This window comes from Thunnus thynnus, chromosome 23 (assembly GCF_963924715.1).
Source record: "Thunnus thynnus chromosome 23, fThuThy2.1, whole genome shotgun sequence".
Lineage (NCBI taxonomy): Eukaryota > Metazoa > Chordata > Actinopteri > Scombriformes > Scombridae > Thunnus > Thunnus thynnus.
In genome coordinates this window covers 15767812-15788854 of record NC_089539.1, presented here as the reverse complement: position 1 = coordinate 15788854, position 21043 = coordinate 15767812, and the positions used below count along the sequence as shown (strand labels likewise).

Here is a 21043-nt window from a genome sequence, read left to right as displayed (position 1 = left end):
GAGGAGGAGGTTTATTCATTTGGTTGCAGTCTGCAACCTCACCGTTGAATACCCCTAAATCTTACATACTGCTGCTTTAAGAATATTTCTGGCCCCTTTTCTCAGATGTCCCCACCTATAAAAAAAACCCCCAAATAATTTCTCTAACTTCTGGACCAGCAAGTCTAGACAGTCAGTTGAAAATGATATAGTAAAAATATGGTAAGCTTTTGTGTCTTTCAATTTTCTTCCTGTCTGGGGTAATTTCTTTTTTGGGAGCAGATACATAACGTACATCCAACCGGCATAAATAAATCAGCACATCTGTGGTAAGAATGATAGATTCCATATCCCTTTGCCTTTTTTTGAAAGTTGTTTTGCTTTCTGTTCTCCCCTATCCTCTGACTGATAAGGAAATTTTCTTTCACCTTCCATCAGGGTTCAGAAATCAATGTTCAGCTACAGCACAGCACCCTTGGAGCTGGTAGGGATTTAGTTTTATGCTTAAAGACACTTTAGTGGTATGGATCCCTCCTAAGTCTCCCGACTGTGTGCATAATCTTTGGTATTCTTAACTCCACAACCCACCAACTGAGCAATCCAGTCAGCTCATACTCCCAAGAAACACCCTGACCTTTCTCAGGTGACACACATGCACATATGCACCCAAGAACCTACTTACTTGAGCTGATTACGTCAACTAATTGCCCTAATGTGCCCGTACCTGCACAAGCAAACATGATGCCGTGTCTCTCACCTCGTAAATTGCGTATGAAGTCCTCCAATAACATCTTGCGGTCGGGCTTGATGTTGGGACTGTACATGTCTGTGTTGAGCAGAATGATGGCGAAGGCCAGGATGAAGATGGTGTCTGGGTTGTGAAACTGCTGCACCACGTCGGGGTTACACATGCAGTAGCGCTGGCTGTGAATTATAAAGGAGGGAGGGAAAGAAAGGGGGGAAAATGAAGGGTGAAAATCAGAGAGGAAAAAGTGGTAGGAGGAAGAGAAATCACAAAAAATTTATGTGAAAAGGGAGCGGTGTATGAGGAAAAAGAATAAAGGCAAAGGAAAAGAGACGGATGAATGAGAGTAGTAATAGATGTGGGTCATGACAGAGGACACGATGACAGAGGGAGGGATGTTATAAGATCAAGAGAGAGATGAATTACAAAAATGTAAGGGACAAAGAGGGAAAGATAGGAGGGATAACAGATGGAAGAAAAGACACAGAAAATGTGTTATCATCAGACAGTAAAGGCATCCTTCAACCCACAGCATGCTTATAAAAGTCATGACACAAGCTGAGCATGAGTGTCGCACTGAAATAAGAATTATGGCTTTAATTTTGCTTGTGGCTCCATCTGAAGCCGTTAGCTGTCCTTCAGCAACAACAAACCTCACAGCAGGTGCTCTGCTGCTGAAACAGTAAACACAGTCCCACTGGATCGGATGTTAACATGGATCAGGCATTACACAGAAAACAAGGGGCATGTGGGTATTTTATGTGCCACTGCATGATTTACCATGATTTCTTTACAAAATAGCTTATAAAATTCCATCCTCTTTTTGTTTATTTAGAGACATATCCCTCATGATAAAAAAGTCCACTGAGTCCTTAGCTATAGTTAAACATTCTCCAACATTTATGTGCTTGGTTGCTGGATTTATGCAGGTTGTTATTCCGCCGGAGAGAAGAAATATGAAGTTTGAAATATGAAATCCCTTACCTAAGCAGTTTTTTGTGTGCTAAATTACACGCCAGAGGCAAGGCTCAGTTTGATGTAGTTCCCAAAAACACACCCCTAAATAAATATACTAAGAGGTGGAGTGGAAATACCGCTGCATAGTGTGGTTATGGAAACCATGAAACTAACAGATTTTTTTGACACTTACTATGGGTGTTTGCATACATGTGTGTGTTTAAGAAAGAAGTGCCCAGAGGAGAGAGATGAATTGTTTCTCTGTCTCTGTGAAGTGCGTGAACTGTGAATACTTCCTGGTAAAGGGATGAATAATACACAACAGTTACTGCGTATGAGTAATAAGAGACTGCAAGTAAAGGAGTGTGTGTGTGTGTGTGGGCCCTATATGAGTGTACACTGTAATTGTTACTTTAATCAGTCATCATTTCCACATTGAGGCTGTTGCACCGTTTTGCAGACCCACTGAGCTGCATGATTGGAACCTAATGCCTCTGCAGGACTGAGTAAAGACACACACATATAATATAGTAGGTTCAGACCTTTTCACACACACACACTTTTTATCTGATTAAGTGTTGCAAAATTATTAAAAGGAAAAAAACTTAGATTTTTTATGTGCGTGTGCTATCTTAAGCATGCCGTGCTTTAACGTGTGTTTGTGGCATTTCTCATACAGCACTTGTTTTAGCATGATGATCACAGGGCTGCATACAGATGCTTATTCACATCTCTGTGTTTGAAAACCGTGACTCGACAGCAACCAGTAATTATACTCTTGTCTGTGAATCCTAATGTAGCACCATGCAGCGAAAAACAGCAATTTATTCTGCTTTCTATCTGAGCGTGCTCTTACTCTGCACAGAAAGTAATGGAAAATGACTAACTCTCCCTCCCCCACTTTAAAAAAAAAAAAAAAAAAAAGTAGAGGAAGAGAGGTTAAAATGGTGATGATGCTGCTCATTGAATGCATTTGGCAGTCTTCACATTTGGCATTTGCTGCTGTCATTCAAACCAATTTCTCTTTTGTTGCTAACGATGCTCTAATCCATCAGTCATTATGTGCTTTTTGAGGATGAATTTTGAGACAACATGTAATTTAGGAACTATAACACACAGGATCTTTATCTGTAATAACTGTAATACATGGAGCAGAAAAAACAATAATGGTATGTGACAGCACAATGAGTAAATAAGGACCTCTGGATGCCCCACTATAATGCAGACTTATAAACTGAATATATCTGCAGCTATGGAGGACTGGCTCATATTTGCTCATTCATTAGTACACTGACGCAGCAGATACTGAGGCTGCTGGCTGCTTTTCACTTTTCCCATCGCTCTTTTTTCACTGCTGCTTCAAATCCCCTTCACTAACTTATGAGATTTCTCTCTTTCTCTCCTTGTGTGTGTGTGTGTGTGTGTGTGTTTGGAGGCATATCAAAGCCCAGGAGCAGGGGATAGCAGTGGCGGTTATGCAACACTGGTTATTTATAAACCTTCCTCCCTCTTTCCTTTTCTACCCTTCCTTCCTTCCTTCCTTTCCCAGTTCATGTCTCCTTCCCCTCTTCCCTCTTGCTCCTGATAACACGTAGAGCGAGCCTGATGTCCAAACATTACCAGTGCCAACTTCTCCGACCACTGACTATGACAATGCTGCCGTTTTCTCCTTATTGGGCACCTTGACAACTGTGACAGGTGGTTGTTACTCCAGAGGGGCTACGGCAAACAGTTAGCATTAACACACAGTGCCACAGCTGCTCTGCAAATTGCCTCCCGTCACAAATTGTGGCCAGAAATTACATGCTGCCTGGCTATTCAGATGGGGGCTGCATTGTCAACATTTTATTGTAGCTGAGCAGAAAGGGAAGAAGAAAGCACAAGTGTGTGTGTGTGTGTGCACATTTAGTGAAGCAGAGTGACTCACCTGCTGAGATAATATATGTGATGAAAAGATTCATTTGTATTTATGTTCATATACAGTATGTTCTCCAGGGCTCCACAGAAATAGTGGAGTGTGTGTGCGTGTGTCTCTATTTACGTGCATGGCTGTCGATGTTGTCTGATTACATTTTGTCAGACTGGCATGTTTTCACGTTCCTTCTTTTGTCTGTCTGTCTGGCACAACAGTGCTCTTGAACACCGCAGAAGCTATGCTCATATCTCATGAATCAGCTCAGGAATAAAAATTCACATTCATACACCCTCAAAACCTATAGACATATTTTATGATCAAAAAACTTGTGAATTGCATTTTACTGTGAGGCAGGTTTGGCCCAGAGATAAGTCTTGACTGACAGTATTTCATTTCACTCTTTTCACCCACTGAAATATCAGCACACTCAGAGTTACGTGAAGGTAGAAATTAAATGACATCAGCTGGACAAATAAGGCTTATTTTGCATGACCGAGGAGATGATAAATATTCATATTCAACTATCTCTGTGCAACAATGTTTCTGAATATTAATAAATGTGTCACACTGTACATGGTCAAACCTCCCTAGTTATTGCATGTCTATTTGCTAGAAACTGAATATGACAGGCAAACATAGCCAAACTACTGAGTTTTCAGAAATCTGCAAAAAATAAAAACGATACCAGTGAGAATACTGCGAGCTAAATCCAGACTGCTGCTTTCATAATTACCTGAAGGCCTCGATAAGGCGTTCCACCTTCTGGGCTTCTCCCTGGACACGAATGTGGGCCTGAAATTTCCTCAGTGCTTCGTCCAGCTCCATGCCCGAGAAGTCCATCTCATCCACCACACAACTGTTGAGCACAGGGAGGAAGGGGAGTAGACAGGAAGACACAGGGAAAAAAGAAAATCCATTAAAATTTATCGCAACATCAACATGACGGTGGTGGCTGCCCCTTCGGCGGTGGGATCGGTGAACCTGTGGATGGAGATTTGAGATAAAAGCTGTGGAAGTCTCACTCATCTGCTTCCCGGTCACAGCAGCACTCTGCTTACTGCAGGTATTAGCCGCGCACGGACACCAGGGATAAGACTGGGCCTGGCTATCTTCTCTGTGCCACAGCTGCCAAGACTCACACACACACACACACACATTCAAACCCTCCGAGCAGAAAATCCTCCTATTACCTGACAAGTCCAGCTTAATGACTTTAATTAAAAAAGCAAAATATCCTGTCCAATGAGTTCAGAGGGGGAGAAATACAACGTGGGCAATTTGGAGATGAAATGAGGTTTTGAAGTGAAAGATGACTTTGGAAAACGAGTCAGGGGGTTTTAAAGTTTTCCTCACTTTGATGTGAAATGTTCTTTTGAGGTACAAAGTAGAATGATAATCGAACTATGAAATTAAATTCATGTTTTTACACTTGGATTGGCTTTCATGTGGTTTACTGCAAACATATCCACACTAGTTCAAGATAAACACAATCTTTGCCTCTGTGATGAAAGAATGCAACTTTCAGACTATTGATGGTCATGGACAGCATATTCAAAAGAAAGATCAAAATCCTTATTACTTACAGTACGTAGCTGTGTCAAGACATCACCTTCTGCTTCTAATCTTTTTTGTTTGTTGTACCATACAGTAGAAAGCTCTGGGGTGCATGCACACACGCACACACATACTACATTAAGATGGATTATTGTGAACAAAGCAAGTTAATGAGGTGAGTACTTCACTGTGACACATGCTGCTCCAGCAGAAAAGAGGCACATAGCTGAGTCTACAGTACTGCTTGACACAGTGCGTCCCACAACATGAGATCACAGCAAAACCTATTCACAGTAAGAATACCATAAAGCACTGTGTACTTTTCCATTTACTGTTTAATATTGATATAATTTTTATTACAAGTGCCACAACTAGCAACCACTACTTTATAATGTCTACTTCTACAACTACTACTATGCTTGTTCTGTGTGTATTACTGTTACTGCTACTCCAGTCACCATTGTAACTACTACTCGTACTACTGCTACTACTTGTCGCATGTCAATTATTACTACTACTGTCATGCCTTCAACTAATACTAATACTGCTTCCATGACTACTACTGCTACTACCCTCTGACCATAGCAACTATACACTAATTTCTAAGCTTCCCTTTCTATCAAAACCCTAAGGAATATTTTCTCAAATCAATTGTTGGAAGTCTTGATCAGTAATAATATTTTTGAAAATTTTAATCAGGTTTTTGACATCAACACAGCACAGAGACTGCCCTTGTAAGAGTTATCAATGATACCTTGATGAAGGCTGATGCAGGTGAATGCTCGGTGCTGGTTCTGCTTGATCTTAGCGCCATTTTTGACATGGTGGGTCATAGCATTATTATTGAAAGGTTGAGAACATGGTTTTGTATATCCAGGACTGCTCTCCACTGGTTCTCTTCCTACTTTTCTAACGGAAAATTTGTTTTGTCTGTTGATGGCTTTACCTCCTTGCATTACCTCCAAGCGCTGTCTATGTATGGGGTGCCCCAGGGCTCTGTTCCAGGACCAATATGATTTTCTCTTTATTTATTCCCTTTACACCACATTATCGAACAGCATAATTCTTTGCATTGCTATGCAGATGATACTCAGCTGTATTTGTCCTGCAAACCACCTGAATTAGCCAAATAGTTATCCTCCCTGCATAATTGCCTAACTGCGGTTAGGGATTAAATGAAATTTATTTAGATAGAAATTTTTCTTCAGTTTAACTCCTTGAAAATGGAAATCCTTTTTATAGGCCCTGAGCACACTTATGGCCAAGTTCTGCCTGCTCTTGGCACTCTTGCTCAGCATGTTGTACCTACTGCCAAGAACCATGCAGTTATTTTAGATCAGAACCTCACTCTTGAGTCCCATGTTAAAAGGATAGCTCAGTCGTGTTATTTACACTTGAGAAATATCTCTAGAATTATATTTTATTACTTTTAATGATCTTCAAAAAGTTATTCATGCTTTTATCACTACTTGTCTAGATTATTGTAATGCCGTGTTTACATGCCTCGGCCAAAACATGATTGCACAGCTTCAGGGTGTCCAAAACACAACCGCCAGACTGTTAACCAAATGATGAAAGCAAGATCATATCTCCTCTATTTTAGCTTCCCTTCACTGGCTGCCTGCCTGTTTTTAGAATTGATTTTAAAATTTTAGTCTTGACTTTTAAAGCCCTGCATGTTATGGCACTGAGCTACCTGGCTGAGCTTCTAAATCATTACTCACTAGCCCGTGGCTTGAGATCCTCTGATAAAGCCTCGCCTGTAGCTTTGAGATCCTTTGATAAGACCCTGTTCCTCGCCCTTGGTTGAGGGCCAAGGGCGACAGGGCTTTTGCTGTCAGGGCTCCGACCCTTTGGAAAAGCTTACCTGAGGAACTTGGAGTAGAAAATTCACTGCCTGCTTTTGAATCGTCTCTCAAGATTTACTTTTACCGTATGGCTTTTTCTTTATTTTATTTTACTTATCTTATCTGTTACTTTTATGTGTTACTCTTACCCATTATTTTATATTTACTTTAAACTATTATATTTGTTTTATCTGTTGACTGTGATTTTGTATTTGATTGTTTTCCTGCTTTCTTTTATTTGTCCTTGTTTGTGAAGCACTTTGTAACAGTAGTTTTGAAAGGTGCTATATAAAATTATTATTATTATTATTATTATTATTATTATTATTATTATTATTATTATTATTATTATTATTATTATCATTATTATTATTATTACTACTACTACTTGTGCAGTAGTAATGTGTCTACTATTACAACTATAGCTATACTGATACTGTTTCTACTTCTACACATACTATCATTTGTTCTATGTCTATTATTAATACTGCTTTCACTACTTCAAATATCACTACTACTAGTCCTCTGTCTGTTATTAATTCTCTGGTCATAACTACAACTATCACTACTATTTGTCCTATGTGTACTATTACTACTGCCCCAGGTGCTATTACAACTACTACAACAACAACAACTGCTACTACGTGTCTATTACTTCTACTACTGCTACTACTACATACACTACTAGTATTTGTCCTATGTTTATTAGTAGTACTACTATCACTACAAATGCTGCTGCTACGGCTTCTACTGCTAAGAAAAACCAACTCACATTTAGAAAACCATAAACTAATACATGCTAATTAATTTTCTTTCACTACATTATTATTATTATTATTATTACAGTATGTAATCCATCCACTATCTCCACCTGCGTATCCTGTGCAGGATTGAAGGAGTCTACATGTATCCTCACTTACACTGGGTGAGAAGTTGCCAGTCTATCACAGGACAGACAACCATTCACGCTTGCTTTAATACCTTCAGGGAAATTTACAGTTGCCAGTTTACTTTACCTGCATGTCTTTGTAGGGAGGAAACTGGAACACCCATAGGAAGACAGACACAGACACAGACACACACAGGCGACTGGTGAATTTGAACCCATAGTCTTTTGTTGTGAGATGACAGTGCTAACAACTGCATTAATACAACTAATGCCATTAGTAATCATAACATCACTAGACTTATGAGCTTAGAGAGTCAAAGTGTGCATCATTTTCTACAAATGATTGGATTTAAAGACTTTTTCTGCACATTGCTTATAAAGGTAAAGCTTATAGGCTAGTCCACGCCGACCCTGACTTGATCCCCCACCTGATCAACTCTCTGAGAGCCTCTCTGATCGCCCTCTTCATGACTCACTTCCTCGCTCCACCACCTCTCTCTCCCTCCTTCGCTGGCTGTCACTCCTTATTTATGTAACGTCAGACGAGGTGCTCTCTAGCCTAAGTATATCAGTCCTCTCCTTCCCCTCCCTTCTGTTTCCCACACACACACTCGAACATAATAACACATACAGTGTGCACGGATGAACAAACAGACACACACACACACACACACATATACACATACTGTTATACTGCGTACACTTTGCTGATCAGTATACAGTACCTGGCAGGGAAAGACACACCTGTCAGCATAGCAGGGCTTAAATTGTATGTTTACAAAGCTGTGATGGCAGGTACACACACACATGCACACACACACAAAAAAAGAAGCAGCAGGCCAGATGGAACCATATTTTGAGAAGCCAATGGACCTATTCACACCTGGCATTAACATGCGTCTTGGGTGATCCAATCACAAGTGAACAGCTCTAAGTATGTCAGGTCACTCCTGGCATTAGAATACGTCTCCACATGTGTCTGGAGTGACCACTTGTGATCTGATCTAACTTCTCTGCTCTATATGTAAATAAACACATACATCATTTCCATTTGCAATGCAGTAGAGACTCTCATACTGAGCTGAAATGAAACGAATGCACATAAATAAGTTAAATAATATAAATAAACAGTCTCTACTGCGTTTTGCTGTCATTTATGGTTGCGCTAGGTTTCTCTCCTCTCTAATCTGTGTTTTGCTAAGGGCGGGGCTGAGTCCCTCTGCCTCCATGCACCCAAGGAGCGGAGCAGAGGAGTGACAGACAGCGACAACTACATTTGTTACATTATTGTAAGTGCAATAATAGCTTTGCAAGTAAAAAGCCAAAAAGAGTAATTTATTAATATAATCCACGCAACAGATTCAAATCACAATGTTATGATGGTAGAGGGCTCAGTGATCGATGTTTGTTAGACTTTGGCAATGCACAACCCTATTTCACATGCTACGCAAAAAAAGTACATACATCCACTTATGCAGAGCAGGTCAATTGAGTTGGCGGCCTTTCAATGTGGCCCAGAACACATTGCGTACACACTGTTAAAAGAATATGGCCATATGCAGCACTGACCACCTCTGAGTGATTGGATCTCAATGCATCTTGGGTGCTTTCACATCTGTACTTAGAGCAATCCACTTGTGATCAGATCACCCAAGATGCATTTTGATGCCAGGTGTGAACAGGGCCACTAAACAGATGATAGGCTACAAACAGATCTCATTTTTCCTGCTAAACAAGTAGACTACATTATCATTAAATAAGTCCTTGGGGTGCCACATTTCTTGGAACCCAAATAGTCACAATTTAGCTGAAATGACTAGACACATTTTAAGTATTGCTGTTTATGCTTGGAGAAATGTGAAGAGAATGAGGCCCCATTAGCTTTATAAGGAGAAAAGGAAGATTCAGGAATGCAGGAGGCTGACAGCTACTGTGCAGACCAGTTACAAATATAGACACACGTGCATAGATAGCCTCCATATACACACACACACATTCTCAGGCTCAGGAAATCATCATGAGTGATTTTTACATTAGACTGCAATCCCTCACCCTTTCTCCTATGACTACACTCTATAGAAAGTGCTCTCACACGCACTTTGCACTCTCCTATCATGTTGTGCTTCAACATCGCTTCCACTCTGAGGGCTAGCGTACGACTGCTCTTTAGGAAAAAGGGGGGAAAATATACATCTATATATCCCAATGTCACCAGCGCTTAGTATGTCTGCATTGAGAATTGGAGTTTGAAGCCTTAAAAGCATAATCCTGTTAATAGAATGTATTTGGAGCCATGGTGGTGTCCATTTAAGAGAACTGATATTAGATGAGGGTGACCTGAGTGCTGTATCTTGTATGTCTAACCTTGCAAAGACGAAAAGTGTGTTCTTGGTTTGGTAACTTTTACAGAAAGGAGCATTAAAGAAAGATTTGCAGTACCTCCTTGGATTGATATGCAAATTTAGAGGTAATTGGTGAATGGGAGAATGTAATAGAATAAAAAAGACAAATAATGAGATAAAGTCAGGAAGGTGTTGAAAGATAAATAACTGTGGAAAAGAGAGAAGGGGGAGGGGGCATCTGCAGTTTCAAATCAAATAACAGAAATCACGTTAATGAACTGGAATGAAATTTACAGGGTGAAGCGAGTCACCTCTGTGTGTGTGTGTGTGTGTGTGTGTGTGTGTGTGTGTGTGTGTGTGTGTGTGTGTGTGTGTGTGTGCATGAATAACGTGCACATGGGTACACGTGTGTTGCGGCGTCTTCGCATTTACTTGATGAGTAATAGTAGAAAAAGGCATCTGTCCCTGTTCTCTACACCCCTTGGGTTCATCGTTTTTTTCTGTCCCTTTATTGTTATTGTCTTAGAAGAGAACAAACAAAAGAAGCATTGATCAATGTTGATTGTGAAAATAGCTCATAAAATGAGCTTTTGGAAGTTTTGTTGTTGTTATTTAATGCAATGTCATGACATGAATGCTATTAATATGATGGTAAAATCATTGGGCTAAAATTATATTTAATGTTGTTGTTGTTGTGGATAGTTTTTGAGTTATTGTTTTGACAACAATATGTACATGATGGCAAGACATGAAATAAAACAGGCTTTTAAGAGTATAAACCTGGAATATGTGCAGAAGAAAAAAAAACAACTTTATTAATCCTGGGGGAAATTTAAGTGTCACAACAGCACCATCCAGCACACATCACACACAATAGAATAAAATTTTTAAAAAAAGTTAAATTAGTAAAATAGAAAAGGTTGTTATTATACATTGTGCAGTAATTATATATCTAGTATATAGTAAAATGAGAGCAGTGAGATAGATAAAAATAGTAATTGCCACTCAGTACTATACCCCAATTGAGGACTGGAAGTTTAAATAGAAATATTATGTACTAATACAATACTAATACTGCCCTCACTCATTATTTTGGCATCCTCTTTTTTGTGCAACATACAAACTCTTCCCATGACAGTCACAAGCTCATAGCCAACACACACACACACACACACACACACACACACACACACACACACACACACACACAGTAACACTGGTGTAGAACTAATTTACTGTAAAGACGGCAGTAGCCAAAACCGCAGGAAAAATACCAAGACTAGGATTTAAGACTATATTTTTCCCCTTTTCTACTGGGTCAGACTATGAATGCTCTAGAATAATATTTAGCCTACATTATCAGATGACAGCTAAATTGCTCTTTGCTTCTTACTTCTTGTCTGAATAATGCCAATACAACAGCAACTCTGATTTTGATGTTAATGTGATAAAAAGCACAAAGAAATAAAAAGGGTAATGAAAGATTTTTTTTATTTTTTTTTTTTATCAACATTTTTCCCATCTTCTATAAATCTGTCCTGCAAGTCAACCTAGATCTACAACTTCAAGAATCCGATGAGGGCTTATTTGTTGGATCACAGAGCTTCAATCTCAGCTTGTTTTCGGCTTGTTTACAAAGATGAAAAATATAATGAAATGTAAATGTCTACAAAAATAGCATGCTTTGACATGAGTGGAAGTTATAATTCATGTTTCACATTTAGATTTCAGGGAATCATCTGCCCCCAAGCTAAACTTGAAAAATATAAAACCTGTGTACAGCTGGAACAGGTAACAACACTCACAACCACTGTACAGTATTGTGGTGGATAAACCGGAGCACTTTTCTTGTGCTAAATCCCCTATCGAATCCAGTCCTGTTGTTAACCTGACCCCTGATCTCCTAGAAAATGGAAGGATTACCTCGGACAATCACCCTCTGAGGAGTGGTATGGTATCCTAAAACGGTTTCAGGAAATAATGTACAAAATCCTCAGTGCTACTCACTCTAGGACATCTCTGTTGAAGGGCTTCTTGCTGTTGCCGAGGAATTCTCCAATCATCTGTCGACTCAGGCCCTTCCTCTGTAGCAAGAAGTGGGCCACGCCAATTGGGGTGTCTGGGATGAAGCCTCGTGATATCAGGAACTGAAGGCCCTTGTCGGGGTTTCTGAAACAAACAAGAGAGATAAAAGAGATATAGAATGAGTCAGTCAGTCATGCATGAACACCCTGACATTGTTCTTAAACTGCACAGCTGCAATATTATGTCATTGGTCATAGCATAGCGTGATTTTGGAAGTAACTCACTGTGAGATATTACAAATGACTTGCTCTTGAACATACTTAATCACAATTAGCAGCAGTAAAAAGGCCATTTGTTCAGTTTAACAGTATCTTGGTGCAAGTGTGACACACATGCAAACCACACCAACACGAAGTAGAGCTACATCCTTTACTTGCTTATTATTAATTGATGTATTGTAATGAATTGCAATTATTGTAAAAATAAATAATAAAAAATGATAATGAGGTTCTTGGTCTGAAAATCGGTGAGTTGGGCGTTTAACGTGCACACCCACATGGTGTGGGAGGAAACTGCTAAAAGTGATAAAACACACAGGGTGTAATCTCATCTGTATTCATTCCTGTGCTGAATTACAACATTCATTAAGAAGTGCTAAACAGCTCAACACACTGCTAAACTCAGAGGATACTGCCAGAATCATAATGGCCGATATGGGATGCAACTTTAAACCCCTGCTTCTATGCATAGTTGCTGAGGTGTGCAACAAGTAGACTTTGCTGCACTGGGAAAAGTCTTGTATTAGCAAGAGTCATTATGACTTTGTTTGTATTTTTCTTTACTTCACTGACAAAATGCTCACTGTGATGGATTACCTGTCATTCAAGTCTCTCCAAGTTGGTTTTAATAGCGGACCGAAGTTAATAGAAATAAATGGCAGCCTAGAAGATTGTAAATCAACCTAAAAAAATGTGATACGATTTTGAAAATGGCCAGCACTGATTTAGACGATTTGACATTAAAGTGAGACTTTTGAAAGAAGAAATAACACATTCTCTCTCTTACAAACAAATAGCTGAATTCAGAAACAGTAAAACGCCATTGCTCAACTAAACAAGCATTTTTCTATTAAAGTGGTGATGACCAGATGCTATGGTGGCTGATATTATCTAATGTTAGCAAACTTCTTTAAAATCTATTTCAGCAGTTACATTTTCACTGACATTAAACCTTTAAGTTCAGACTTGTGTACTTGAGAGTTAAAACTTGGTTCAACTCGGGAGTCCGAACCCCCGAGGACAGGCGGACGCAGTACAACCATTTGTAATTAGCAAAGCAACATTCTTGCTGACATAACCAGCTCAGATCGGCTCTTGATTATGCCTCAACACAACTGTACCTGAGTGCACTGATAATACTGAATTATACTGATAATTGTAACTCAAAGGTCCACTAACAGACTAACAGACTAACCTAATTGACAGTGAAATGCAGTCAATTATGTCATCCAATTTGATAATTGGAAAGAATAAAACAAAATTAACATAGCCTGCTCTGCCTGTATTTATTTTCATTTATTTATTTATTGAAATGTGGTGATATCTGTACATACAGAGGTCCACAGAGGTAGCGCTGTTGTACTGTCCAATAAAAACATGAAGCTTAACTTTACCTTCAAACTAATGTGGCAGCAACAAATATTAGATTTCATCTCCGAGACCAAAATGTATCTTCCAAAAGGAATTATATCATATATGAAAATGTTACAGAGATATCACAGCCGAGTCATGAGATATCAGAGTCTGACCTTGCCTCATGTCTCCAAAAAATAGGTTAGGTTGGTTATAACAGTCCGTATATGTCTGATATAACAGTGAGTAGTCTACAGTATGTGAACATATTGGTTTTGGCAATGGGGTGTACTTTCATGAACATACCTTCAATTGTTTAAATATTTCATTGGCTCCTATGAATCATTGTTTGAAAAGAAACATCTCCTTGCCTATGATGCTATCACAACTCTTGTTGATAGTTTTCAGCTGACTACATGGCTGAAGGTACTTATGTATGAACAAGAGAGGAATATCTTAACTATTTATAACCCTATTAGACACAGAGGATAGTTGCTGTAGGGAGACTACCGCATTATTGCCACAGCTCTCACTCTCAGGTCTCTATACAGTGTTTAAACCACAGCCTTTACATAACAGAGTGATGTGTGTGCGCGCACCACAGCTAATGGGTTTAGTAAGGCGAGGGTGGGACAGAAGGGAGGGGAGAGGGCAGGATAAAGGAGGAGGCTGGAAGAAGACCAGACAGAGCAGATGTGCGGGAATGGGAGTGTGAGGACAGAGAAAGAGGACGATGAGCGCAGGCTGGACTGCCTGAAAGCATCTGCTGTGACAGCCTCGACACACTCGCAGATTCTAGCTCGCCCTCTCAGCTGAAGGTAATGTCTCGCCAAACGAATTTGGCAGATATCACTCATTTGATGTTTGCCCAACAACAGATGGAACACACATGGTGATTATTATTCATAATCACAAATGGATGGAGGGGTGAAAATAGGGAAGGAAAGGGAGGAAATGATGCAGGAAATACAAGATGGATCGTTGCAGATAAGTGGTGCTGATTGAGACACTAGGAAAATGATGGCATGGGTTCTTTGTTTGAATGCATATTTTTCCTCTTTACATTACATGGACCTCTTGTGGCTATGCAAATTGTAACTGTCCTCTCTTTGAAACAAAGGCAGAAGCAGGGTGACATTGCTGTTGCACCACAAAACTTTCAAAATGTCGGACTTTAACAAAGGAGACCACAGTTAGTATCCAGTCTCCTACCATCAGCTTTAACCAAATAGTTTTAGTTGCCTAATCTTAACTAAAGCTTAACCATACAGAAAAGTTATATATCAAAAAAATGTCTTTTAGGTACAGTATTAGGACTTGTTCAGAATGGGTAAAGCAGGTAATTCGGAGCTGAAGACAGAAAACTGGGGTCTTACAAGGTAGTAGTGTGAAAAGAGAACAACACACAAACCTAAACCAGGGCAAGTGTGTGTTAGAGACAGTGCCAGACAGGATCCAGATGTCATGTTAAAATGACAACTCACAAATAAACAGCTACATGCCCAGACATCTGTCTCCTTCACACACACGTGTCTCGCTCGCCACGTTGCACGCCCCCTCCTTTTTTTTGCATCATCTTGGACTCATCATAAATACATACCTCTCCTCTACATACTCACAGATGTGCACAGTGATGCACACATTTCTGTATCATTACAAACCAGTGATGGATTGATGGCCATTTAGCGCCCCAATGCTTTTTTCTGAGTGGAAACACAATTGTGTGGTTTAACTGTAAACGCTTCAAAACCCTGAATCATTACAATGATGTGGACTTACTGTTGCAAAACGCTACTCTTGTCTGTCAAGCTTTTGCTGAGAGGGCAACTGAGGGGAGAGCTGGGCATCGTGGCTGTTTTTTTTTTTTTTCTCTTTCCTTATGTTTGCATTTTAAAGCTGGAATTTGTACTATCCTACTAAATCTTAACAGGTTGCAAATATATAGCTTCCTTTGTTTTGAGGGGCAGAATAATTTTCTAAAACAGATGGGTGATGCAGTCTTTCGCAAATGTTACATGAACAGGACGAAATGCTGCATTTGTTTGGGACTCTTTTCATGGGTGAAATAATACCACATATGGCGCATTATTGAGTATCTTCAGCACCAGGACAGTATGAGTAGAATTTACTCAAAAGAAACATTTCCCCATGTTCATATTAATGAAGGAACATGTCACCCACTGCAACTGAGTTGTGGAGCTCTGTGGCGCATAGGAACAACCTTTTGCCAACCTTATCCTTTAAATAAAGAGAGCAGATGATGCTATGGGTTTTAGGTTTCGTGAGGAATTTGCCTCCTCTGTTCGCCATCTGGATTTCAGAGTTTGTAATTATGTGCTGGGTCATTTAGCACTGAGGGCAGAATGTTAATGCAGGCAAGGTTTGTGTATGCACAAACTAGCACACACGTACATACCCATACACAAATACACACAGAGTTTTCTGTAAAGCTCTCTCCTCCTGACAGCAGGTTATCCCTCTTGAGGAGTTTGGCAGGGTTGCTCTGTTAATTAGCCTTCCTTGACATATGTATTTAGATCTCTCTCTCCTCATACTTACTCACTCTGTCACACCATCCCCTATACGTCTCTTATGCCGCATTTTCTTTAATTCATAAGCTCTGATGGTGCTCCATTTTTATGCATGATGGGGGAGTCGATCTGGCTTTAGCATGATCTGCTCTGATGTCTCATCAATGCTTTCACTAGACTAGAAGGTGTGAGTGGGAAATGTGAATTAAGGACATGTCTACCCGAACAGTATGAAATGGGAAAAGTCATGCATACAAAAAGAGAAATCTACTCAGGAATCTGTCATTAATGTCACATTTCCTCACGTCCTCCTCTCTCTCTTTGCACATTTCCTGTAGAAGGTTTGATATCAGCTCCCTTGTGTGAAGGCAGCGTCCTTGACTCACTCTCTCCTCACACACAATGGAGTCATTGTCATTCCATCCACACTCAAGGTGGAAACTTTATCAAGTGGTCTCTCTCTCAACCTTTTCCCCCCCTCCGTACCTTTTTGTGCCTCTTTCAGTTCCTCTCTCTTGCTTTTGCACTCCATTTCCATCACTCGCTGTTCTGTCTTTTTACTCTTGTGCAGACTGGTGCAGGACACCCATGGTCACACATGCACGCACATGCACACGCACACGCACACACACACACACACACCCCAAACTTCTGACTTTTCCTGTCTTTAAATTACTTTCTCCCCTCCCTGTCTTACTCCTCCTATGAAGGTGGTGCATAGACCACCTGCTGCAAGACAAACACTCACACATTAGATCACCCAACTGTGTGCATATTTGAGTTTTTTGTCCGCATGATCAAGCAATACCCAAGTTTTAGCCTAAGGCAAACAGCCCTGTTTAAGATGCAAAGGATACAACATCACAGGTATTAAAGGGAGGATATAAACTGGTGGAACTAATAAGCCTCAAGCTTGATTGCCCTCTCTCACTACTTTTTTTTTCTTTTGGTCTCCCTTCCTCATTCTATCTGTCTCTTCCCTTGTAGCCAATTTATTAAAAGTCAGCTTATCTTTCAAGGTGATTGATCAGGGGAATGAGAAGAGGGGGTTGCAAATAGACAGAAAAGGCTATGAAACCTGTCATCTTACAAACACTTCCCTAAAAAGTCACAGAACCTTGTAATCAAACCGAGAGCTTTCATTAAACAGTCGTTACAAATGTGTGCAGTGCTCGCTTACCCTCTAAAGATATGCTTTTTTAGAAAAAAACTGCTGACTGTTTCAAATAAAATCTGAACAAACAGATAAATGTTACATCCAATCTTTCTCTGCCACTCCGGCTGCCATTCAGACTAACACTATCAAAGTGAGGGCATGTCTGAAAAACTAATTAAATGTAAAAGTATAGTAAATTATGGCTGGGCAATATGTTGAATTAATGAGATTAAAGGGTACCTATTATGCTCATTTCCAGCTCTATATTTTTATTCTGGGACTCCACTAGAGTAGTTTGCATGATTCACAGTTCAAAAAACTCCTTATTTATCTTATACTGGCCCTTTGTGCAGCCCCTCAGTTAGGCTTGGGTGGTATCTACTTTTTCATACCTTCATATGTTCCTGACATTTCACCACAGTATACAGTATATGACAATGTTTGTGTTGAAAAAAAAAATGTAAGAGCTGAGTTGCTGATGATAGAAGTCATTGTAGCATGTATGACATTGTCTAGTGGTGATGTGTGAGTAAGAGTTTTTTAATACCTGAAATCTAACAGAATATAACAAAAGAGCTCAATATTCACATGTTGTACATCTTGAGAGGGGACATATGCTTTTTGTGATTTTTGGTTATTTATATACTATTATGATATTGAATATCTATGCTAAATATGGTCAAAGTTCCAAAACTTGAGGTTAATGTATGTAGAAATGCTCCCTGCAAGTCAAAAGCCAGGGCTTCAACCTGTTTCTCCTTGCCGACTAGCTTGCCGACCTTGCTGATGTCAGCTTGTCATGCATGCCCGTAAATGGCTGTCTGTTGCTAAGGTTTTTCCAGGTATTGTTTGTGTTGTACAGATGTATTTGAGAAGTTGACATTTCGAGTAAAGACAGAGAAAAAGAAGTGAAATCCTACTACTTCTGCCCGAAGTCGGCGGAGACACAGCTTCCGGAAGCTGGCCAATCATAACAGAGTGGGCTTATTGGGAGCGGGGCCTTAAAGAGACAGGAGCTAAAACATCCCTTTTCAGACAGAGGCTGAACTGAGGGGCTGCATAAAGGATTAGTATTAGATAAATAAGGAGTTTTTTAAAACTGTAAATCATGCAAATATATTCCAGTAGAGCCAAGGATTAAAAATATAGTAAATTAGCATATGTCCTCTTTAAAAAAAGATAACATGGGATAGGAACAGGTAGTGTGATATAGAAGTAATGTCCTGAAAGTGAGATTGTTGATGCAATGCTAGTGGGTACATTCTCTCTGCATCCCCCTCCTCACTAACTGCACAGTCTGTTTCTCCTCTTGTGTTCAGTGTCACGCTCCAGCATTGAGTCAAAGTTAATCGGCTTTATTGTGCACTTTTATTGCACTGCAGAGCTTGGCAGTGAACAAAAAGATAATATGTGTTTATGAGCTCCAATCTTCTAAATTTGCGTGAAATGGCTTAATTGGGGCAATATCTTAACCAAATCTTGTAGTGGTTTTGCTCCCAAGGGAACACAGTGTATTTTCCTTCACTACAAGATATTTTGGAAAGCAAGGAGAGCTTTCACAGAAATGGTTGGGGTGGCAGGGACAAAAAAGGAAAAAAAAAAAAACCCTGCTTGGATTGAAATGTTAACAAATTTTTCATCCCAGTTCCCAAGGTGCCGATTCACACAGTGCTGAAGGAACTTTTAATTACATTCACGACTTGCAGCAGAATGACTAATGAGAATTTTGGGCTTTATGGATCGTTGCCATTAGTTTTTGGATTCACTACCCAGCTATTCCATCAGTGGCTGAGCGCAACTTGTAATATATGTGGGTAAGTCCAGTTCACTTGAATATGTGGGGGGTTTAGATCCTTTAGGGTATACTCTGGGTGAGAAGCTAATAGAGCATATGGTAAATCTCCCCATTTCAATTGTGCTGCTTAGCACATTTTCGGGAGTCATGTGGTTGCAACCATAACATGAAGGGGGAATGCAAAATGTTTAACAAATGAAATCAGGGTTGTCGTGAAGGGTAAACAACTTTAAATTTGCTTGCACATTGGAATTTGCTCTGCCTTTGTTGCCTTGCATAAATGTTAACAAAAATTCAATATGCTTCATGTAAAACAGTTCGTTAAGTGTTTTTATGCATATATAATTGGTCTTTTAGATGATAACTGGCTGGAGATTATGGGCCAACAAACTTTCTACTTCCTACAACTAAACTGATTTAGTTCGACACATATCTCAAGGATTCAGTGTTTCTCTCAACAGATCAACAGAACAGATTCAGTCAGTGCTGGCCCTTATGCACAGTTGTCACCATGGCAACACTTTTTCTTCCTATCTCTTGCTGCCATGTAACCACCTTGCGCCTGTCTGGAGTGCGTCTTGGGAAGTTCTTATCTGGTTTTGACTTTGTCACTCTTCACTAGGCAGCGAGGGGAACTGAATTCGGAATACCTGAAAAGCCGCAACCAGCAGACATAAACAAAGTTTCAAGACAGAAAGGATCTTTTTCTTCTGACTATTTGTGAAGCCGTGGAGGAGAATGCAATGGTGACAAAAATGTCTTTGGTTTTACACTAAGAGCCTGGGTTCTTGACATTCAAGAGGCATTTTGAGAAGAGGTACCTAGCACAAGATAAACTGCATCATCAAGTTCTCATAAAACAGAAAACTGCAGTAGTTGGAGATGCTCTTCACACCCTAACCGACCATTTGCTTAACTTCTCCACCTAATAACAATAATCCAATCATAGCTTTGAATCCTTAAGTAGGACTCCTCCACATGTTGAAGTGGCATGCATGTGGCTGTGATGAGTGATAGCTTGGCATTTGAAAGAGTTTGGAAGGAAGTGTCCTTTTTTCTAGCCTTTTCAAAAGTGAAAACACAAGAACAAATGAGTGAAGAATGGATAAAACAGTATATTTGTCTACTCTAACATAAACTGCAGTCATTAGTATGTCCAGCTAACTAGCTTATAAGTAACCAAGTGCCTCCATGGTAAGGCCAAGGAGCATATTGGCTAACTACATTAGCTGCTTGCAAGGTCACAGGTTACATTAAAAATGCACTGTGTAAAAAACATGCACTGTGCGGTACTGTACATCCCCACTATCCAAATTTTGGGTAATATTAGCAGCTCTGTCCTGCACTTCACTGGATTTGGGGAAGCTGACATTCCTGCAAATATAGCCAAAGTTATGCAACATAACATCAGCTACCTCTCATCCTGTAGATAAAGATCATTGTTTTAAGATGATTCAAACAGAAGAGCTGTGCAAGCTAGCTATGGCTGATTAAATTGCTAACAACAGTTGTCATTTCAGCTGGCAAAATTGATAGTCAACTAGAAATGAAAAGCCTGATGTTGTCAAACTCTGTCTGAAATCAAGGAGGCTGTTTAACTAAATTACAGTTAATTGTGAGTAGTAAATCTGCCATTGTTACCATTGTAAACTGTATATTAAATGCAAGAATGGAAAG

The 21043-nt window shown here is 39.7% G+C and overlaps 1 protein-coding gene across 4 annotated transcripts in view; it reads right to left on the bottom strand.

Moving 5' to 3' along the window:
- iqsec3a (IQ motif and Sec7 domain ArfGEF 3a) overlaps positions 1-21043 on the bottom strand; it is a 116646-nt gene that overhangs the window by 20135 nt on the left and 75468 nt on the right. For all 4 annotated transcript variants that reach the window (XM_067582055.1, XM_067582056.1, XM_067582058.1 and 1 more), the window contains 3 exons: positions 12236-12397; positions 4330-4452; positions 737-903 (listed from right to left, as the gene is read on the bottom strand). In XM_067582055.1, coding sequence (XP_067438156.1) covers positions 737-903; positions 4330-4452; positions 12236-12397 — 452 coding nt within the window. The remainder of the gene's footprint in view (positions 1-736; positions 904-4329; positions 4453-12235; positions 12398-21043) is intronic.